The 16,276-nt window shown below is 43.8% G+C and overlaps 1 protein-coding gene across 3 annotated transcripts in view; it reads left to right on the top strand.

Moving 5' to 3' along the window:
* Positions 1–16,276, top strand: part of PAX5 (paired box 5) — a 144,693-nt gene that overhangs the window by 113,411 nt on the left and 15,006 nt on the right. For all 3 annotated transcript variants that reach the window (XM_084504272.1, XM_084504270.1, XM_084504271.1), the window contains one exon: positions 16,107–16,193. In XM_084504272.1, the coding sequence (XP_084360398.1) occupies positions 16,107–16,193 (87 nt within the window). The remainder of the gene's footprint in view (positions 1–16,106; positions 16,194–16,276) is intronic.

Raw genomic sequence — 16,276 nt, 5'->3', positions numbered from 1 at the left:
TGAGCTAAATCCTGCATCTCCCAGGCAGGGCTAAACTGCAGGACGTGCACAGCTTTTATCTCTTGTCTCAGTGCAGCATATCCACAAGGAGACACTGACAGCAGTCTAAAAATAGAGGCTGTTTCCGGTTGATGGTTCATTCAGTGCTAGGAGCTTGACTCACTGCTCATCTTTAAGCAATGCTGGTGATTATAAAAGCAACAGCAAGAATTTAGAATGCCTTTTGTTGCTGTTTCTATTTTTATTTTTTATCATCAGTAAAAGTTTTTCTATCCTCTGCAAGCCAGTTGCTTTCAGGTCCCTTTGTGCTGGAAGCATTGTGAGCACAAGTCTCTGCCCCAGCCAGAATTTTAAAGATGAGGTGCCTGTAGATGAAACATGTTGAAAAGTTTGGCCTCGGTCATTAATTGCCCTGTAGAAGATGGCATCAGGGAACTGCCCAATGCCGGACTGGTTGATAGAGCTTGCCTTCTGTGGGGTCTGCTCATTACCACTGAGACTAGGCGTCAGGACATCACTGATGATCCCCCACATCCTTGCAGCTGTGGGGGCTGCAAGGTGCCTTCTCCTCTCAACAGGCAGGAACAGCTTTACATAAGGTTTCCCAACAAATCATTGACTGACTGGCTCTTAAAAGCAGCAATGACAGCGGCTTCCCAGGCAGTACATCCCCATGCTTACCTGCGTGCAGTGGGAGCTCAATGTCCAGCAAGGACATTTCTTGCTACAGATTAGGCTTGTTGCTTCATGCTCTGTCATCCACGGGTGCCCTCCTGTTGGACCTTATTATAATAATAATAATAATAATAATAATAATAATAATAATAATTATTATTATTATTATTATTATTTTATAATTATTATATATTATAATAATTATATAAATATATATAATAATTATATAAAATATATATAATAATTATATAAATATATATATTATAATTATTATATATTATTAATTATTATATAATTATTATTGGCTCTTACCAATAATTATTATTATTATTATTATTACTGATTGTTGGTAGAAACAAAGCACAAGTAAAAAAGCAAAAGCAGAATGTAATTAGGAAGCCATGAGGTCTACACTAGTTCTGGTTTTGGAAAGTTGTGGTTTGGATTAGTCAGGCAAAGCACTGAAAATCTGGTAAAATTACTTTTGTCCTGAGTGCAGTCATTGCTTGCTAGGTGTGAAAGCATGGCTGCCAGCTGGCCTGAATATGCTTGTGCGTGTGGGATTGAATTTTGCTTTTGATGAGGTTTCTCAGACTTAAGCATCACAGATGTGGGAGCACACAAAATCCTATACAATTTCTGAGTGTTCATCATTCTTAAGGTTGTGTGTCCTTGTGTTATATCAATACCCAGAGTTTTCAAAACCTTGAGATTACAAAAGCATTGTGGTTACAAAGAACAAATAGTATGCTCTACAAACCATATGGTGTGCCCAGAACCTGCCTCTGCAACCAGTGATGGTATGGGGGTGTTGGGAGCAACACTAATGATGTGTGGGGTGCTTGTGGAGCAGCAGACCAAGCCACCAAAATCAAAAAGGCAGTTTTCTGACAAACTGTGTTTGACTATGAGAAAGCGCTTAGATCCCAAAAGAAAACACTGGAAAGTATTTCCTGGCCCACTGTATCCACAAGCAGAAGGAGCTTGTGGTGTGGGTTGAGAACTGGCTGACTGGCCGAGCTCAGAGGGTGGTGATCAATGGTGCAGAGTCCGACTGGGGACCTGTGACTAGCGGTGTGCCCCAGGGGTCAGTGCTGGGTCTGGTCTTGTTCAACATCATTGACGATCTTGATGAGGAAATAGTGTCCACCCTCACCAAGTACACTGATGATACAAAGCTGGGAGGAGTGGCTGACATGCCAGAAGGCTGTGCTGCCATTCAGCGAGACCAGAACAGGCTGGAGAGCTGGGCAGGAAGAAACCAAATGAGGTTTAACAAGAGCAAGTGTAGAGTCCTGCACCTGGGAAGGAACAAACGCATGTATCAGTACAGGCTGGGGGATGACCTGCTGGAGAGGAGCTCTGAGAAGGACCTGGGGATCCTGGTGGACGACAGGTTGACCATGAGCCAGCACTGTGCCCTCGTGGCCAAGAGGGCCCATGGGTTCCTAGCGTGCATTAAAAGGAGCATGGCCAGCAGGGCAGGGGAAGTGATCCTCCCCCTCTACTCTGCCCTGGTCAGGCCTCTCCTGGAGTACTGTGTCCAGTTCTGGGCTCCCTGGTACAGAAAAGACAGGGATCTCCTGGGAAGAGTCCAGCGGAGGGCAACAAAGATGATATGGGGCCTGGAGCATCTTCCCTGTGAGGAAAGGCTGAGAGACCTGGGTCTGTTCAGCCTGGAGAAGAGAAGACTGAGAGGGGCTCTTACCAATGTTTACAAATATCTTAAGTGTGGGAAACAGTGGGATTTGGCCAACCTCTCTTCAGTGGTCTGTCTGTGGGGACAGAACAAGGGGCAATGGCCACAAAATGGATCAAAGGAAATTCTGCATGAGTATACAAGAGAACTTCTTCACGGTGAGGGTGATGAGCATTGGAACAGGCTGCCCAGGGAGGTTGTGGAGTCTCCTTCTCTGGAGACATTCAAGGCCCACCTGGACGCCTACCTGGGCAGCCTGCTCTGAGGAACCTGCTTTGGCAGGGGGGTTGAACCCAATGATCTCTGGAGGTCCCTTCCAATCCCTACAATTCCATGATCCTGTGGTATGTGCGATCCTGTGTGCCTGTTGTATATCCGCACAACATTGGTGGCACTGGGCCTTGCGGGTTAGCCATGCCATTGTGGACTAACCACCAGGTAGCACTGAAGAGAGAGCAAGTTTGTACAGCTGTCACATCCAAGCTTTACAGCTGAACTGCCAGCTGTTTGACTGTATGACTGGTGCCCTGTAGGATTCAGTTTCTTTTCCCCTGAAGCATTAGACCCTGGATAGCAAATCTGCAGCGTGCATTTAGCATCCCATGGAAGGATGTATACTGTAAGTTGTACCTGGCTCTGGGGGCCAGCCTGAGAGGTTTGCCATCTGCACAGCTTCATAGCTTTAGAAAACACTTGCTGAGTTAGTCTGCAGTGAACTTGCTGTCTCCTCTTTCCAGCATTTGTGTTGCCAATGGAACGCAAGTAGAGGCTGGAGAGAAGGATCTGGCACTGAGGCTCCATACCTTGTTAGCTTTGTCCTCTTTGCAGCTTGAGGAGGACCACAATAAATGTTTTGGGAGGGGTGCTAAGGGGTCTGCAGCAACCTCGTAGTGTTATTTCTAGCTTCAGCATTTTTACGTCTTGCTGGTCTTGTTTTCCAAGACTGTAGGCCTGATTTTCTGTGATGGTTTCTGTAGAGAGTTTTCTTGGAGTTAGAACTGTCTGAACATAGAGCATCTGTCCTGTAGTAAACTCAAATAGTTGCAAACTGATGGTTAGATCACACACTGGTATATTTTGAGAATCAAATTAATTTTGAGAATTAATACACTGTCTTTCACTTGTGACAGCAGTAGACTTTGGATCAGTCTCTACTCTCACTGGAAATTAAGTTGGGAAGTTTAAAAGTGTTCCCCTTAATTATTACGTAAGAAGACTAAAAGCAGCACTCTGGTACTGAATCAATGTCTGTTTCACAAGATGCTCTAAATCTTTGGAGTCTCAGGTATTAGTAACAAAGGTTACTTTGCCACACAGCACCTTTGCTGCAAAGTATTTAATCCCCAAGTGGGTGTGGATGTTGTACTTGCTGAATTAAGATATGTGCATGGACTCAGTGATGTGATTAGTGACATACAGGTAGGAGAAGAACCACTTGCTTTGTCAACAGCTGTTCTCTGGGCCTGGTGTGAAGATGCTGCCCTGTCTTCTCTTCCTCATATGAACCTTTTTTTGGAGCAAAGGTGCCAGTTCAGGAAAGGACTGCTTAATATTCAATCTTGTGTGCTTCCTGAAGTGAGGAACAGGAGTGCCAGCACTTAGCAAGGAGCCTCTTTCCTTGGAAGTCAGGCCTGGGGGTTCAGGATGCACATGGCCTGCACACACCAGGCCACAGTGTCCTCAAGCATCAGGCTACCCCTGCTAGGTGGGGAATGAGGCTCCCACCAGTCCTCACTTCCTAATTGTGTGTCCTTATGCTCAGCGCAATTTGTTGCTGTCTCAGTTGGATCGGGCCAGAATAAGTGGGCTGCAGATATCACCCTGAAGTGGCTTTGATTGCAAAATGTGTGTTTGGTGATCCTGTGAAGGCCCAAGCTGCTGCGCTTCCACAGACTGACCTGTGTTTGGCTGACATGTTTTTTTCCTGCATTAAAATAACTGCTATAACGTGGATGTGGTGTAAAACCAAAGCAGTGCTATGAAAATCAAGTGAGAAATTACCTGTCTTTTGTCACTCAAACATTAATTTGCATTGTGTTTGGTGTCAGAAGGAAAAACTGACATCCCTGCTGTAGCCACGTCTCTGAATTTCAGAGCTTGTGTGAGCTCCCCGTTATGACAGAAAGAACCAGGGAGGAAAAGCCTGCCCTGCTGACATTTTAAAGCCCTAGTCCAGGGATGGCTGATGCCTGAATTCCATCTGAAAAGCCAGTCTTTCTGGATGGAAGGATGAGATGCAAAGATTTTGAGGGGCTCAGCCAGAAGTGTTCATCCACACAGGGGGCTTAGAAGACATCTCAACTTTTCCATCTTTCAAAGGTGCTGCCACCTTGGCATAAAGGACAGGACTCTGTAATCTGGTGTTGCCAGAGCTCCTGACCTGCTCCCAAGTGAGCAGTGGCCTGCCTCAGCGTGTTCTAGATGGTCACCAAGGGCACCAGTGGGATGGCTGTGAGCATGCTGGTGTGGGCAGCTGCTCCATGAGCTGCGAAGACACTTTCCTACCCTTTTTCACATCGGTATTTTCAGATTAATGAAGACTGCTTCACTGTCAACAACAAAGTACCTTTATCAAGATACCCAAATCCTTAATTTCCAGACATTTGAACTCTAATTTCCACATTATGGATATATTGTTATGCCTCATAACCTTATAACTACTTCTGCTGTTAGTTAAATTACTTGTGTAATTCCTGGAAGTAACAACATATTATGCTACCATTCCAAAGGCTAAAATTACATATAAAGAAAGGCAAAGATCTGAAAAAAAAAAAAGCATGGAGTGGACTATTTTCAACTGACCCAAAAGCAACGTTTCGATTACACAGTTTGAAGAATTTCATTCCACAATATATTTTCTTGACCTTTTTTTTCTAACAGTTTGGGCTGCAAACATATTTTAAGGTGTTTTGTGAGATGGAAATTTCCCTTCTCATCCAGCCTGTGCTACCAGCTGTTCAGTTTGCAACAGAGAAAATGAAATCATGCATGCTGCAGTGCACTCGAAGGCTGGAAATGCTAAGATCTTTAAAGGCCTGGATGCAAGCGCAGAGAGTGTGTATGACATCCTGACTGGAAATAAGGCACTCAATGCCAATTGTCCTTCTTGAATGATCCTAAAATGGAGCATCAGGAAGATGGAGGCCTCATTGACCAGAGTTCAAGAGAGCTGCAAGCAGCAAGGTAGTAAGCAGCCTGCATGGCACACGTAGTGGTACCACGTGGTTGGTACAATCTGCCAAGCTGCACAAGATGAGTATCACAGAGGGGAACTTCATTTTTAGCCCCACATCCTCATGAGCATGTCTTGATTTACTTGGATGTTCTGGCAGTTCAGCTTTTCATTCCTGGGTCCAGCTGGAATACCAAAAGGTCACGTACTGATGTCTGGTTAGAAAGGGCAGGCATCTCTGTAGAGGGCAGCCAAGGAAGGGAAGGGGCAACTTCCTCCTCATCATTAATTGCAATGCCATGTTCTGTGCAGATGAGTTGGACGGTTGTCCTCTTTGTAGAGGGAGATAATTCTCTCTTAATGCAGCAGATGAGTTGGACGGTTGTCCTCTTTGTAGAGGGAGATAATTCTCTCTTAATGCAGTTCCAATATGGTTGCTCTGTGGCACCACCTACCTTTGTTGTATTAAAGTTAAATATCTTTGTGTACAAAAGTTTAAAGTGCATAGCTAAAACCTATGTGCTTGCAGTAATTGCAGATGTAAATCTTTTTGTCATCCTGCAAAGACTAGGTGAGGTATTTCATAAATATGTCAGAGGCAGCATTAAAATTTTATGGCAGGCAGCACGGGTCGAGAATAGTACAGTGACTTCACAGCAAGGTACGTCCACCTTAACCCACAACTCATTAGTCATTGATGGGATTTCTGTGCCTTGTAGCATCTTGGAAATGAGGTAGTGTTACAAAAATCTGCATGTTTGATTTTTTAAATATGACAGCCTACTCAGGACTGTTACAAATAAAATTGTACATCTTTGACCAGGTTCTTGTTAATATAAAGATAAAGGAAGGGGACAATAGTGTGCAATCTGTAGGATAATAAAATTATATACATCCTTCATTTGAAGTTAATTGGCAGTCTTTGTGGGACAGGGAACTTTGGAGAGATGCTATTGAATATGACTATGTGCCTTCCAGCCACAACTGCAATAAACAGCTTTTTGGCTGAAGTGTGGAAAAATTACCCAATGCACACAGAGATTTTGAAATCACTTGTGAAAATTTCGGCAATGGTTATACATATACTGTTAATAGAAATATTAACCAACGAATATGAGGCATTACAGGCATGAGTAGAATGCACTTTTGGTGAGTAAAAGTGTACTGGTGGAAGGACTCAAAGGTGATAATAGGTGGTCTATTGATCCCATGTATACTTATAGTGGATTTACCTGTGATCTGTTAAGCGTCTCTGGATGGGTTTCTTTAACCTGAGATGTGGCCAAGAAAAGCCTAAATGTGCAAAGTGTTTTCACATCTCTATGCATGTACATCTGCACATAATCTGTCAGTGCCTGTCGGTACATGTGCTATTTTTCTTCTTGTGTGCTTCTGCTTCGTCAGTGCCTTCAGGAGTGCACACAGTGCCACATCACACATAAGAATACGGACTGGAAAAGTAGTCTGAAAATGAACCTAGCAAAAAGCATCTTTTATTCAGTTCAGCCCTGCATACCTAGCGAGGCATCTCTGTTGGCAGGCTCCCTGGCTGACCTCCTAGCTGCATGCTCTGAGGTCAGACAAGTGGCTATGGCTTTGACTGGGATAAGCCACCTCCAGCCACAGCTGTGGCTCATCACGACCAGAGCCTTGGCTGCAGGCAGAAGCCTGGGTTTTGGGGTCTCTGGCATGGGAAAGCGAGGCAGACAGGGGGGGGACAGAAACTCTGATAAGTGGTTTCTGATGTCCCAGGCACTTGCCTTTTCCCTTTCCTGGCTGCAGGCTCCCCAGTTTCCCTGCTGGGTGAGTTATTGTGTGACAGTCAATCTGTGAACTGAGCAAAACCTGTGTCCCTGCCTGAAGCTGGATTTTTCCATGTTCATCATTTAATTCATTTCATTTCATTTCATTTCATTTCATTTCATTTCATTTCATTTCATTTCATAGAACAGAAAAGAAAAGAAAAGAAAAGAAAAGAAAAGAAAAGAAAAGAAAAGAAAAGAAAAGAAAAGAAAAGAAAAGAAAAGAAAATAATAGTTCCAGTTGGAAGGAACATACAAAGATCGTTGAGTCCATCTTTCAGGCTGCCTTGGGGCTGGCCAAAGTTAAAACATGTCATTCAGAGCATTATCCAAATGCCTCTTGGACACTAACAGGCACGGGACATAGACCACCTCACAAGGAAACCTGTTCCAACATCAAACTACCCTCTTGGTAAAGATGTTTTTCCTAATACCTAGGAAAGGCATTTACCTAAACACACTCCTAGGCAGCGGGATTGCTGCCTCCTTGGTTTTTCTGAAACTGCAGAGAGAGAAATATACATGGTTTACTAGACATGTAGGGGAAGGCATCTCTAAGATGTGACAAATTTCTTATCTCCGAATTGGCAACCTGATGAGCACTCCACCTTTGCAGTGAGCATTGACCCTGGTCCATGTCCACTGCCCTGTTGCCCTCACTCTCCCTGCAAAAGTGGGAGAGTGAAATGCAGCTGGTGGATGGTGCAATACAGCTCTAAGCCCTGCCGCCCACAGATAAAGAGATGTAGAGTGTGCCTGTGACTGCCTTACCCTGCCAGGCTCTGCTTCAGTGCTAGTGTAAATCTTTTCAGAGTAATGAAACTGTGTTTAAAGAAGACTGGCAAAATGAATGAACGGGTATGTCAAAGTCTGCAGAAATATGTTTGCTGGGCCAACTAAGTCAGGTTTACCCACACCGAGATAAGGAATGGGCATGCTGGTTTGTTGTCTTATACAAGCAGAGCATGAGGTCTGCATTAAAACCTAAAACAAACATATGACAAAATGAAGCTGCTGTTTTCCTTTCAGACATCTCTCACTGGAACACAGTTACTGCCATTATATGTGGGACTAGCAATTCTTCTAGATGTATTTTCTAACAATCCAGTCTGAAGAAAATTTTCCAAGCCTGTCCTTCAATGATTGCCTTTCAAATTCTGTTTGCTTGTCCTGGGATTTTTGGCTGTTTATTAACTTGGGTATTTTCACTGAGATAAATTGGATAGAAAACGACAGACTTTTGGCATTATTAGTGCATTTGCCCACTTGCTTTCTTTCCAGGGTGAACACTGCATCTGAAATACATTTTGTTTTAGTTGTGTTTTGTTACTTGTTCCCTTATTTTATTTCATTTTCTGTTTGTGTGTGTACTCAAGCAGTTAGATTAGTGGCCAATCATCTGCAAAGCAGAAGGTAAAGTTATCATTGTCCTCCATTTGTGGAGCTTCTATGGACAAGGTAAACGTGAGAGAGCAGATTTACTGGTGGTCCATTTACTGGTGGTCAGCCATTGTTTTCTACACACCCTGATTAAATACATCTGATATTTACAGATCACAGCAGTATAAATCACTGATTCTTTTGTTTGCTAATGAATGTTAATATTTAAAGGAATTTCAAGGTTACAAAGCAAAACAAAGAGCAGCAATAAAAATTACTTTGGATCAAATGAAAAGATTTTTGATTCAAAGCTATATATATATATATTTTTTTTCTGTGAGATTTTTTGACTTTTAAAATATTATTGAACTCGATTTGAAAACTCGGAATCACTCTGAATTTAAAAGAAAAAGAAGAGATTGGTTTGGAAAATATCTGAATGAAAAGGAAAAGCACATAGGGCTAATTGTTGATGGAAGGAGTTTGTCAAATTGTTAGAAATTTGCATAAATATGATTAGAAACTACGCAAGTTTTACCTGAAAAGTGCTTCCTAGCTTCCCTGCATGTGGACAGAGCTTCTAGGGCAGTGAGTTTTGTAAGTAATGGAGGCTGCATGTTTCCAGACAGGGCTGCAAACCTGTTACTCTCTTACCGTGATCCACCTTGAGAACTTGTTGCAGGAAAGCTGATGTGCTTCCCTGAGGGCAAAACAGAGCTCTGTAGAGCCCAGATCTTTTCCATTATTTTCTAAAGTGTCTTGCACTTGTTTGTCAGTCTGACTTTATTTCACATGCTTCCCAGTGTGAACTAGATTCTAGACCAGGCTGAAGCTGATCCCTCAGATGGTGTTAGCTAGCACCATATTCTGTCTTTTGGTTAATATTTTAAACATCAAGTGCATATCACATGTGGCCCTATTGTACATATCACTTTTTGTAATAGATTTTAAAGTTGCATTATGAAAGCATCTATTTCATAATGTTCATAGGTAATAACAGGCTCCTTTGGTGTATTCTTGTTCCTAAGGGCAGTATTTAACCCTGCTCGCCATGCAGTCAAGCATATCTTAGTTACTAGGATAATGATTGTTATTGGAGTTCACCAAAGAAATTTATGATCCATGTGATTACTTCTGTAAAAAAAAAAAAAAAAGACAGAAAACAAATAAAACTCAAGATTATTTTTTTTTTAAGTTACATTATGTTTCTTTGCCATGTGAAAAAAATAAAGACACTTGCAGCCCTTGCCTGAAGGTCAGGGTGGAATGGGAGAACAGTTAATCTACAGATGTCCAATTTCTAGGCAGGTACAGTAGCTCAGTTTTGAATTTACCCTGGACCCCAACAAAGAATGAGCAGAGTGTTGTTGTTCTTGGTCAGAATTCTGTTTTGTGTCCCACAACATCCCATTCGTGTCCCTCATGAAGCTGTGTTTATTGAAAACTTTCCCCTGGCTTGTTTTATTAGTCTACCAAATAGAAGGGCTGTATAAGACACTGTCCTAAACCAGTAGCTTGGATGTCAAAAGGATGCAGCAGTTTTGGACTGGAATTAAAAATAGAGGCTTGGACAATCTGGTGAGAAGAGACCAGGGACAGCTGAAGGGGGGTTGTAATAACTCACAGTGGCTCCAGTTGATACTCATCAGGAAGTGTCCACATGCTGATTAAAAAGGGAGAGAAACACGCTCATCGCTGAAAGATGCATCTGAGGCAGATTATACAAAGATCCCTGAGCTGGTGAGTGACTGACTGACCAGGAAGGAGAAGTGTTGAGAAAAAAATATTGTGAAGAGTCCGATTCTGTAATTCAGTGGTTCACTTAGTTACAGCCGGGCTGCAAACATAGCAGACAGGCCAATTCTTACTCAATTGCCTGAATTTTTTCACCAATTTCTGCATGAAACAATCGATTACAGAGGAAGTCAAGCCTGGATCAGGTCTGTAGGTGGTATCCTGAAACCATAACACTGATATAAACATTTGTCTCCATGGTCTTGATGGATTCTTCCTGTTCCAAACATGTGCACAAAATTTACTATCTGAACTGAGAAAATGGAGTGAAAGGAGTGTTCAAACACGTCCACCTTCACCTTGCCAGCTCTAGTTAGCACTTCACTGGCTCCAGAGCTTCTGATTCTCAGGATCTTGTGTGACTCCGAGGCTTGTTTTCCTTGGGAATCACAGCTCTGTGATGAGCTTGGAAATGTTAAAACAAACTTGTTTGTTAAGTATTTGTAAAACTTTGTATTTCAGTGAAAGGATACCAGCAGCTGGGTCACAAAAATTCTTCATATTTGATTAGGTTGCTAGTTTCTACTGTTAAATGTTACACGATCTTAAGAATAAAATATTAAGGGACAAATTCACTACAGCTGTGCTATCTAGTGAGACAGCAGTGAGCCAGATCTTCTCCATGCTGCACAGTGATAGTGGCCAGACTTTGTGGCCCAGTGGCCCAGTGAAGCTGTGAATCTCCATCCTGGGAGATTTCCAAAACTTGGCTAGATGAATTGGCTGGATTCGAAGCTCTCTCTCCTTTGAGGGCAGGTTTGGAGCAGATAACCCCCACAGATCCCTTCTAACTTACACTCCTCTATGGTTACAGCATCCCATTGAAAAACAAACAAACACAAAGGATGGAAAATAATTTGCATTCCCCTCTCACCTACCAAGACCCAAAGCTAGCTGAGATTGACTGCAAATCTTCCCATCTTGACTTGAGCAAGGTTTAAGCATATAGTACCCACTGTATCTCTGTGAAGCTGGTGAGAACTGGAGCTTCTGCACCTGTCTGAAGGCTGGAGCTGGCTGAGTTGCACAGCCAGCCTCGGAAACATGGTTAATGCAACCTCTTGCAGGGGGAGACATCCCCTAAGCTTGTGCAGAGATATCTGTGAACTCCCTCTTAGTGCACATGCATGTTGCTCTCCTAGGGCCAGCCAACAACATCTGCTTTTCCTTCTGCTGTTCTGCCCATTCTTCTGCCTTTCAGTGGGCAAGGAAGGTTTGCAGCACCCTCAATCTTCCCTTGAGCTCCTAAGAGCAGTAGGGCACCTGATTTCAGGAGGAGCTCCCAGGAGCTGTCCTGGGAGCTGACCCTGGGTGCATGCTGTGCACCTGCATCAAGACCAGCCAGCACATGCCACAGCCTCACTGAGTTAGAGCAGGTAACATGAACCACGTTTGTTATAACAGGGAGAGATATCAGCCACCCCCACCTCTTTCAGGTATGAATTTAGTGGGCTGACTGATTTCTGGGGTACCCCATTTCTCTGCTGAGTACAGAAAGGACCTGACAAAGAGCTCAGTCCAAACACCTAAAGTTTAGATAAGTTTTGTGAGTTGGGCTAAGTCCAGTACCTTGTGTACAGAGGTACATGCAGCCTCCCTGGTCCCCTGTACAGGCAGTTTTCTTAAGCCTTGGTATTTTTAAACACACCATGAAATCTTCTCTTTGTGTATTTTTTATTTTATTTTTTTGTGATTTTTAAATACAGGTTTTTAGTCCTGTGCATCACTTTGGAAACTTAGTGGAGCCTTTACCTTAAAACCAAACTGACAGGTAAAACTGAGTTGTTAATCCCCAGTGGAAACAGGGCAGAGAGGACAAAGCAGGCTTCACCACCACCACCAAGCTCTGCAGTTGCTCCTGGGGCTCAACCCATGGTGAGGGTGACTATGTCTCTGTCCTACCATCTCTGGATGGAGTTCTTCTCTTCAGGTTTGCTGCTGTGTCGTAGCACAGTTTCTGTGAATCACTCTTCCCTCTTAAACCTTTCAAAATGAGACCTCTACCTCTAGTGCAGCCTTTTTGGCTATAGCAGCAGTACTATCGTAACAGCCTGGGTTTGGGTCAGCAGGGATGGGGTGGTGCTGTCCAACATGAAGGAACAGATTGCCACCCCTGCTCTATGTGTGTGTGTATCCCAGGGTAGCTGCTCTGTTGTACTTTTTGAGTGGGGCTGGCCACTAAGCAGTGCTGTCGAGAAGTATATCTGATGGGCCTTGGAATATCTGGTGAAACTCATGAGGCATTCATGCAGCATTCATTCATCTAGTTTAGTTTCACTGTGGCTGTACCATCTGTCTGCCCACACATTGTGATGATAGCCGCAGGGCTTGAGACTTTCTCCCCCACTTATCCTCTTTCCCCTCCCATCCTTATTCCTTTTCTCTCGTTTTCCTTTCCCTTTCTGTCCCCCTTACCTCCTCCCCCAATCTCTTTTTGCAAGGCTGATGGATATGCAGAGTATGTTAAGAAGCAAGCAATACTGTCACTGAACTGATGGTGTTCAGTGACTCTTCGAGCTCCTGGCTGGTCTGTACTGCAGGAGCTTGACACCCTGACCACTGAGGCATAAAAAACAGAGAATTGGAAGCCTCAGCCTGACAGGCACCAGAGCATCCCCCAGAGAGGGTCCAAGATATGTGTGTGTGTTTGTGTGAAGGGAAGAGGGTAGTGGAGATTTTGGGGGGAGGAGAGCAAAGCAAGAGAGGATGAGACAATGAAATGTCAGCCCATAGTCAAGCTGCAGCGCTGCTGAATGTTTAGAAAGCACAGCTGCCTACTTAGCAGTGTGCACAGTGTAAGTGTGTGAGGGAGCATGATGTTCCAGGTGAAAATGCCCAGGACTCATAGAGGGATGTGTTGTCCCGTCTCCTGATGGGCTCGGGTCATGCAAGGGCACAATGGCTTGGTGAGACATTTGTTCAGCCTGCACACAAAGCAGCTGGGCAGACTCTTCTCCACACCCAGGACTGCTTCTTGCGCAAAGGGTCTGCAGCTGGGAGCAGAGGCTGTCCTGTCCATTGTGCTCCTCTGTCCGTACACTGTGCAGCTCCCAGGAAGGACGGTGCAGAGACACGTGTGCAAGTTGTGTCAGCCAGGCAGCAGCGGCATGGTGGGCCATGCACACCTGCCCTGGTCTTGTGCTATGTCCAGCCTGAAAAACGTTGGGAAGCTTCAGTGAATATTTTATTATTTTAATAGTCATGCTCCCGTGCAACTGAACCTCTGTCAAACCTCTGAAAATTAAAAAAAAATGAAACCCCTGGGGAAGCCAATGTGTCCACAGGAAAAAGTATTCACAGGATGAAGGGGTCTTTGTGCGGCACACACTTGGAAAGAGAAATTGGGCTTGAGCCTTCAAGGGCTGGAAAAGATGATATTACTCAGCCATTAAGATGACAACCAGTTTGCCACCCATAGGCTTTGTAGGCTTCAGCAAACACCACTAGGACAGAGCCGAGTCAGAGACCTGGTGGAATGTGAGAAAAGCAGAGAAAACACCTGACTGAGAAGACAGTCTCAGGTGCAGCAGAGAGTCACAAGAAGTGACCAGAGTGTTTTTTTTTTTTTTTTTTTTTTTTCCCCTGGCTTTTCCTGAATAAAAGTGGCTGCAGCAGTACTTGTGTCCCGCAGGAATAAGCTTGCTTTCTACTTTCTAGCTAGCAGAAGGCAGGGAAGGCAGTGGGAACATCTTTGCCAGTGCATCTGGGACCTCAGATGGTTCCTGCTTCTGTCTGTGCTGCTTTCTCTGTGCCTTGTTTTTTAGCCAACAAGGGTGAGTACTGAATGGAGGTAGTGGTCGGGTACTAAAGTTGTCTATGATCCAGAAGGACAAGGACTAGGGAGGATATGTAAATAAATGTAAATGTGTTGCACCACATAGAAGGATTTGGAAACAAATCCTTTTCCAATAGGATTTTCCAATCCTATTTTCCATGGCTGCTAGAATGAATACTGTTTCTTAGAAGTAGTAATGAAAAGCTGTTCTGAACTTCTGTAGAAATGTAGTCAAAACACAATTGGCACTTAACAGAATGGGCATTTAATGGTCCCACCTGCAGCTGTACAAATCTTTATTTTCTGCTTGTGCTCCTGCAAACGTGCCTTGGCCAACCAGTGTGTAACAGCTGGAGGAGGCACATGTAAAGAAAGGAAAAATGCTGGGCCAGAGGCATGGTCTGTCTGTCCTGTCTTCCTGGCCTGCAAAGCCAGTGTCTGCTGCTCCAAGCAAGGTGCAGGTCTACCCATGGAGATGTCAGATGACCTGTCTGTAGTTAGTACTCTACACATCCGTAAATAGAGGTAGGGAGAAACAATGATGCATAAGGCTCATAAATAAAATAAAATAAATAAAATAAAATAAAATAAAATAAAATAAAATAAAATAAAATAAAATAAAATAAAATAAAATAAAATAAAATAAAATAAAATAAAATAAAATAGAACTGGTTTGTTCTGGGCTTAACTGCTTCAGTGCAGGGTGAAGCTGTGATCCCTGTGCAGGTTTGCCACTTATGCCAGCAGGTTGGTGGGATGTTGCTGCCAGGTGTTGGTGGTGTGGCTCTGCTGCTTGGCTGGTTAAAGGCAGTCCCTGAGTGTGATGTGGAAGCCGTGCCATAGCCAAGGACCAGAACAGCTGAAGGCTACAGACAGCATCTTCCTTCTTCGGCCTGGCAGCCTTCTCCACCACTTTGCAAAGGAAAATTTCTCCTGCTGTGCTGTTTTGTATGTATTTGTGTACTTGAGAGGGAGCAAGAAAGAAGAAAGATAGAAAGAGAGCAGGAGAAACTGTCATTTGTGTAACATGCCCTAACAAAACAATGGCAGTATTTGTATTTTTGTGGTGCTGTAGCTGGGTGCCCTGCCCAGGGTCAGAGCTACATGATGAGCACTGCCCTGATGAGCTTGCAGCTGAGGTATGAAACAGGAGAATACATGCAGGGAACAAACAGATGGGGAAAGCAGGAGCTCACAAGAAGATAAATAACAGTGACTCTTTGAGTATTTACTGTGCATTGGTTCAGAAGGTTTCAAAGCCACCTGAAACCAATGCCAGCATCCCTCTCCTTTGGTTAAAATGATCTATGGAAGCCTGGGACTAAAACCATGTTCTCCTGGAGAGCCTGGAATGATATTCAATACCTAGAAGATTAGCTGATTTGTCTTCTCCTCCCAGTAGAGAGCCTAGTTGACCAGCTCTGTCCCAGGATTGCATTTCTTGTCCTGCTGTAGGACCACAGTGGCAATGGCCAGCCCCTTAGATGTATCCCAGACTCTTCTCCATTCCTCCAAGCTGTCTTGCTCCTGCAGTACAGGCGGTGTGAGAAAATCCCGCCACCTCATCAGGCATGATCTACAGTGCAAGAAGAACACATAAAAGATGACTGTTCCCATTCATTTAATAATTTGGCCATCCAGATTGCCCTTCTTCAAAGAGAGTGATCATCAGTGCTTTTATGAGAGTCTTCACTAGAGTATAGCACATACTGAATAGTTCCTTTCCCACATGAACAACTGCAGTCTTAAATCAAATGATCTTTTCTTTTGTCTTTTTTTTTCTTTTTCTTCTGTTTTCCTTTTATTTAGGGAGTGAGTTTTCTGGGAGCCCATACAGCCATCCACAATATTCAACGTACAATGATTCCTGGAGGTTTCCCAATCCTGGACTCCTTGGTAAGTTACTGCCCCTCCCTTCAGGGTGCGTTGCTAGCTGTGGCTCATTCATAAGCTGGAGGCAATTATCCACCACCAGGGGA

The sequence above is a fragment of the Aythya ferina genome (assembly GCF_964211825.1).
Source record: "Aythya ferina genome assembly, chromosome: Z".
Taxonomy (NCBI): Eukaryota; Metazoa; Chordata; class Aves; order Anseriformes; family Anatidae; genus Aythya; species Aythya ferina.
This window is presented reverse-complemented; position numbering and strand designations above follow the sequence as displayed.